The 7,150-nt window shown below is 27.5% G+C and overlaps 1 protein-coding gene across 2 annotated transcripts; it reads left to right on the top strand.

The window, feature by feature from the left end:
* LOC100159817 (probable RNA-binding protein 19) lies at nucleotides 1-6,637 on the top strand. Of its 2 annotated transcripts, none has more exons than XM_016801560.2 (16): nucleotides 1-374; nucleotides 457-661; nucleotides 750-913; nucleotides 1,863-2,027; nucleotides 2,103-2,355; nucleotides 2,415-2,624; nucleotides 2,719-2,901; nucleotides 3,196-3,347; nucleotides 3,425-3,538; nucleotides 4,462-4,597; nucleotides 4,665-4,802; nucleotides 4,868-4,986; nucleotides 5,057-5,259; nucleotides 5,333-5,446; nucleotides 5,505-5,740; nucleotides 6,465-6,637. In XM_016801560.2, exons 1-16 carry the CDS (start codon nucleotides 339-341, stop codon nucleotides 6,527-6,529), a joined length of 2,493 nt encoding a protein of 830 aa, XP_016657049.1. In that variant the 5' UTR covers nucleotides 1-338; the 3' UTR covers nucleotides 6,530-6,637. The 2 variants fall into 2 exon arrangements, with proteins under 2 accessions (XP_016657049.1, XP_001949363.1); XM_001949328.5 differs by having other exon boundaries at nucleotides 4-374; nucleotides 4,865-4,986.
* The last annotated feature ends 513 nt before the right edge of the window (nucleotides 6,638-7,150 follow it).

The raw sequence follows: 7,150 nt of genomic DNA, 5'->3' as shown, positions 1-7,150 counted from the left end.
AGTATAAGGTCTATGACTGTGAACTCACGATCACGTGCTCACGATGTAGAGAACTACTGCTATGATTTAGATCCATGGTTGCGGTCAATATAAAATCTTAATTCATGGTTGCGGTAACAATGGTATCAATATTATTGTATTGGCATATCACCTTGGCCTCATGTCTTTTATCATATTGAAACTTCAAAACACACGTGATTACCATTATTGCAAATTTGCAAATAAAGTTAATAAAGCAGAATAATAATACGCAAGAATGCTGCTAAGAATAAGCTATTAACGACTAAGCATTTAGTATTTTTTCTTTAAGCACCTATTGCTAAAGTTTTGATCAAAAAATGTCTCGTTTAATCGTAAAAAATTTACCAAAAGCCGTAAGTTGAGGAGTGAGCAGAGATCTAGATCATCAAATTTAAATAATTAAGTATACATATTAATATTGCTTAATGTTCCTAGATAACTGATGACAAATTAAGAGAAATTTTCAGTGAAAAAGGAGTTATTACTGATGTCCAACTTAAATATACCAAAGCTGGTAAATTTCGTCATTTTGCCTTTGTTGGTTTTCAAAACGAAGAAGAAGCTAAAGCAGCTTTAGATTATTTTGACAATACCTTTCTCCATTCTTTACGTATAAAGGTAGAGAAATGTACCGAATTAGGTAAATATTTCAAATAAGTATGAATTATATGATAACTTTACTGTTCATGTTTTATAATATTCATGTGTTCTTTAATTGTTCACACTAGGTGATGATAATAAGCCCAGATCATGGAGTAAATATGCGCCTGATAGTACAGCCTATAAAAAAGAGCACAGTACTCCTAAATCGGAAGAAGTTACTATCCAAACAGAACCCAAGACTAAAAAAAAAAGTAAACTCAAATCTGAAGTAGAAGAAAAATTAAAACAGGTATTTATAGTGTTACAGTTGTAATTTACCATAGATAGTTTCTGTTTAGAAAGTTATTCATATATCAACTGTTTAATAAAATAGTTATCTCTAGTCAAAACCTCTTGGTGATATACATATTTTGGAAGCTGAGGAGGTTCCACCCTGAATTACGGTTTTAAAAACTGTATTATTAATTTGTATTTCAATACAACTGATCTATAAGTAAATATTTCTTATAGCCTTGAATAAATACATTCATTATTGTAAATAATATGTATTGTTATGTTCAAAATATAGTAATAGTTTATTTTATAAATCACAGCTATACTCTGTTCAAAATTAGATATGTACCGGGCGGCGACCAGTTTTTGTTCCGGGACGTTCAGACGGCTTTCCCACTATGGTGGTCCGTATATTTGCGTCGTTTGACGAAGCCACGCCCATGTGCACAACTTGGCCACCCGGTACTGATCTCATTTTGAACAGATTATATACCGTTGCAAATCCTTCTAAAATACACATATTAATTTACATTAGGTATACTCCAAAAAGTCATAGAAAAAGATACTAATTATTTTTATTTCCTTATTCAATCCAAAATGAAACTTAATATCAAAAACAAATACAATTTAAATTAATTTTGATGGTTGAATATTCTGACGTTTTGTAATGTGCAGATTCTATGCATAAATATAATATATTTTTGTGTTTGCATATTTGGTTAAAAATGAATATAATATGTTACATATTTCTAAATGATTATATACAAGTTTCATATTTAAAAACATTAAATAAAATAATTAAAGTTTACATTTTAGGTCATTTAATCCGGTATGTTATTATAAACAATTTTTACTGTACACAAAATCTGTCAATAAATCTGTGCTATCAAATCTGTTTCTACAATGATGTTAAAAAAATTGTATCTTATGTTTGTTAAAATATTAAATGAATTAACACATTTTAGCATTTAAGTGATCCTATGTTTACTGAATTCTTGGAAGCTCACGGACAAGAAAAAATTCTTAAAGATCTAAACAATGAAGATAAAACTGAAGAGTCATCTACTCAAAAAGAAATAGATGAAGAGCCTACAAACAAAATTGCAAATGCCAATATATCTGACTTTGAAGTATGTTAAATTATTTTAATATGTATACATAATATAATATTATTGAATATGACATAAATACATAATGTTTTTTAGTATTTGAAAATAAAAAGCGGTAAGAAATCTGAGGCAGACATTTTGGATAATCCAGGAATTAAAACAGAATACCATACAATTGTAGTTCGTGGTTTACCATATAAAGTAAAAAAGGCCATGTTAAAAGAATTTTTCAAACCACTGAAATTAGATTCTATACGCTTACCACCAAAAATCAAAGGCGTAGCTTATATTGGTTTCAAAAATAAATGTGATGCTGAACAATGTCTCATTAAAAATAAGAGTTTCTTAAGTATGTTCAGATGCACAATGACCAGTTTATTTTATATTTAAACAATTTGATCATTTTAGATGGAAAACGAGTACTATTATACCCTATGAAAAATGAAGCTGATGATCTAGAAGAAAACAATAACCTTAATAAGAGAAATCCCGATTGGCAGAAACAAACTGATAGTTTGATACATGAAGAAAGCATTGCAGAATCTGGTCGTATATTTGTTCGAAATTTACCATTTATTACTACAGAGGAAGAATTACAAACAGTGTTTGAAAAATATGGTATGTTTTTTAGTTTTTTAAATATGTAGTAATTATTTTAATATATATAACTTATACCCACATGTTTAAACTGGTATACTGTAATACTCTATAGGTCCTGTAACTGAAGTAATAATTCCTATTGATAAAATATCTCGTCAAGTCAAAGGTTATGGATTAATTACATATCTTATGCCTGAACATGCTGTGAAAGCATATACTGAATTAGACGGTACAATATTCCATGGGCGAATGATGCATTTATTACCCGGAAAAGCCAAAATTAATCTAGAAGATGGTAATTATTTTAGTTTATTTTTTTTTTATTAATCAACCCGCGGAAACTTAGGCCATTGGGTGATTTTTAACTGTGGGGAGGGTACTGTAAATTTTAAATATGTGTGTTTGATAGTTTGGCAGATTTTTAGTGGGCACCTGTAGGTATCTACCATAGTAGGGGGGACGGTGGTACTTCTCTCTAGACACAGTGACTTTTATTATTGTATGATAAATTGTTTGTTTCATGTTTGTAATGACTAAAGAAAAATTAATTTTTTTAATATTAAATAAATTTGTTTAATTTTCCATTTAGAAACAACCGACGAATGTAGTTCATTCAAAAAGAAAAAAATGGCAAAACTAAAATCTGAAGCAGGATTATCTCACAACTGGAACAGTCTATTTTTAGGCCAAAACGCTGTTGCTGACATTATTGCTAAGACTTATAACACAACTAAAGAAAATGTAGAACACTAAAGAAGAAACTATTATTTGTATAACTACACAAGTAACAACTAACTAATCTCATCTTATGTTATCAGGTGCTTACTGGTGATAATGCTGCTGTCAGATTAGCTCTAGGTGAATCACAAATTGTTTCAGATACAAAAATTTACCTAGAAAATCAAGGCGTTAAACTAGATATATTCAATCAAGTAAGTCTTATTTCAACTTACCATTTTAATATTCTTTAAATGTATCAATTAATTAATATATATACATATTATGTATACCTGTGTTGGTTTGTGAAGTTGTATATGTCAGGTTAAGCTATATTTTGTTTCTTAAACTTATCAACGATTGTATATAAGCAGATTATTTTAGATTTTTTTTTTCCACAACTAGAAGTTAAAAAATATTTTTTTTTTAACTATGTGTTTTACTTATAATTATAATTTTAAAATTTTTTGATTTACACATTTTTAATTCCTTACTCTAAAGCAGCATAATTTTTGCCATATTTAAATATAAATTTAATTTTGAAAGAATAGTTATAACTTATAAGTATTTAAAGTTAAGATAATTAAAGTAAGTGACCAATACTTTGTTGGGTATCATTATGCAGTTCCAATTGACTCATCTACATTTTAAATAATATGTGCTTATAACTAATTAACTACTATATTATACTGCTATAAAATTAAATTTTTATATCAATATGGAAATACACTTGTATATACACATCTAATCTGCTCGAGAAAATTAAATTCAAAATGTATGTTGTAATTTGAAAATATCAAAAGCTTAAAAAATGATTTCTAAAAAATAGTGTAAATGTTTTATTTTGTAATAAAATAAAACTGTAAAAAACATTTCAAAAATCTTCATCATTTTTGAAATAATGAGTGCTTCAAGTTAAACAAGTTTAAATAATCTTGTTTGATCTTCCTTTTTTATTTTCATAGAAAAAAATGAATCACAAATCATAATCGTATTAATGAATTCTCTGAATTAAAATTATACTTAAATAGTTAAGTAACCTATAAACACTTTTTTCTTTTCTAATTTAGGATTTTATGATAACAATTATTATTATAAAATTACATAGCAATTTGTAATTAATATTTATTTTTTGTAGACTGTAATAAATCGAAGCAAAAATGTTATTTTGGTTAAAAATTTGCCTGCTGACACAACTGAACTTGAGTTGAAAGACATTTTCTCCAAGTACGGCTTAGTAAACAGAGTAGTATTACCACCTAGTGGGGTCACTGGTAATTTAAGTTTAAATATTTATTGTTGTTTGATCTAACTTTTAACAATGTCATTATTTTGATATAGGATTAATAGAATTTGTACAAAACTCAGAAGCAAAAACGGCATTTCGTCAACTTGCTTATTCTAAATTCAAACATCTACCACTTTATTTAGAGTGGGCTCCAGATAAAGTGTTAACTGATGTTCCTCAGAACATCCATGGTAAATAACAATTAAAAAATTACATTAAAGAAGATAATTGATTACTTTAATTTTAACTTTAGAAGAAACCTTTCCAAGTTATACCAATAAAGATACTGAAGATGATATTGATGAGCCTGAATCTGATACTACATTGTTTATTAAAAACATAAATTTCAATACTACAGAAGAACATATCACAAAAGTATTAAAAAATTAATTTATGAGTTTTTAGAAATAAAAAAAACCTTCATGATCATTCAATTTATTTTTAGCATTTTGAACCTTGTGGGAAAATTGCGAATGTTACTGTTGCTCGAAAAAAAGACCCTAATCTTCCAGGAAAATTTCTGTCAATGGGTTATGGTTTCATTCAATTTTACCGACAGAAATCAGTCAATGAAGCATTGAAAACCAAACAGTTGTCAATGTTAGATAATCATTCCATTGAACTTAAACGTTCAAATAGAACATTACAGTTAGTAGTATAATTTTATACAGTTGTATTGTTATATTTAAAGCATTTTAATAAATTTATTTATTTTTTACAGAAGTGCAACAGTTGCAGAACGAAAACAAGGTAAATCATATGAAGAAAGCACCAAAATACTTGTACGTAATATACCATTCCAAGCGAGTATTCAAGAAGTTATTGAATTGTTTAAGTATGTTTCTTGTAACATAATTTTTAGGTTAGAAATTGTATTATTGTTAATGTTCTAGAACTTTTGGAGAACTTAAAGGTTTGAGAATGCCAAAGAAAATGGTGGGAACTGGCACTCATAGAGGATTTGCATTCGTTGAATACAATTCTAAGACCGAAGCAAAAGCAGCTATGGAATCCATGTGTCAAAGCACTCATTTGTATGGTAGGCGATTGGTGCTTGAATGGGCACAAGCTGGTGAAAATCTTGATGAAATGCGTAAAAGAACTGCAGATCAATATCAGTTACCTGGAGGTTAGATTTTTGAGAAGTTGTATTTAGTGTTTAGAATGTTTAGAAAGTTTGAAAATGTCTTACAATGTCATAGGTGTTTAGGCGGAGATCATGGGCAGTCTATCTTGTGTAAATAGTAATTGTTTTGCGGCCTCTTTACTTAGATTAGTTTTAACCAAATGTCCGCCTATGTACTAATAGTGCAACACATTTTCAAACTTTATAGATATACTTTTATATTGATTTGTAGCTTAGAATGGCATGGGCTAATTATTGGACCATACCATACTGGGTACTGTTATGTTAATAAATAAAAACATGGGATACTCACATCGCATGTATGCCAAAAAAGGTTTAAGTAGAAACCTTAGATTATATACTAATATATTAGGGATTGAGCAATTGTCATTTGTTTGTATAAACAATTTAAAACACATATATGAGACAAGGCTGACTGAGAAACTTGATATACGCATGCGTGAGGCGAATCATTGCGTATTTAGGTGTTGGTTTATATTTATATATATATACATCAATTCATATAGATAAGCATGTGAAATTTCTTTTCACATCAGAATCATAGTCAAAGACTTGTCATTAATATGTACTTAAAGTTATCGGGACATTTGAAGTATATAATCTAAGGTACAAACACTAGAAACCATTTTAAAATTATGAGTTATGTCACTGATGTTCATTTACTAAAAAATATTAATTATTGGTATCAAAATTAAATTATTTTCAGGACCAAAAAAACACTGTAAGGGTGTTGCTGATATACAAATTGACGAAGATGAAATTAAAGAATAAAAACCATAGAAAAAATAATTTTACATTAATTTTATTGGAGTAAATAAATTACAAGTGCCAATTGTTCTAAATGTAATATTTATTTATATTATATTCACCTCAAACACACATATGTCAATATTTTATTATATAAATTGTAATTTAACTATTGATTAATTGAATAATAAATTATTATCATCTATTATATTTGAGATTCTGAGCAAAACAATAAATACATTGATTTTACAATGTGTTTTTTGTTTTGTTATGTATACAGTATGTCCCAGAAGTCCCGTATCACCCTTATTATATCCATGGAAAATCAATATATTTAAATGCAGTTTTTTTTACACTAATAAGTATAGAAATTCTGATTGAATAGCATAATATTCAATTTTTTTTTTTAAAAATTTGTTTTTAGGCAAATAAGTTATTTAAATTTCCAAGATAGCCATTTTTTGTTGATCGTATTTTTTAAAACAGTTAAAAAAAAAAAAAAATATATATTAAAATTTAATGAAAATCGCCTAAGTTAGAATTATTATTTTGAATTTATAAAATTCAGCATTCCAATTTCTGATTAAAGCATGCGAATCGTATTTTGCTAATGCCGTATGCATAGGTAACAAAACTATTATTCTT

The sequence above is a fragment of the Acyrthosiphon pisum genome, chromosome A2, assembly GCF_005508785.2.
Source record: "Acyrthosiphon pisum isolate AL4f chromosome A2, pea_aphid_22Mar2018_4r6ur, whole genome shotgun sequence".
Taxonomy (NCBI): Eukaryota; Metazoa; Arthropoda; class Insecta; order Hemiptera; family Aphididae; genus Acyrthosiphon; species Acyrthosiphon pisum.
The sequence above is the reverse complement of the archived record's forward strand: the minus strand, read 5'-3'. Positions and strand labels throughout refer to the sequence as shown.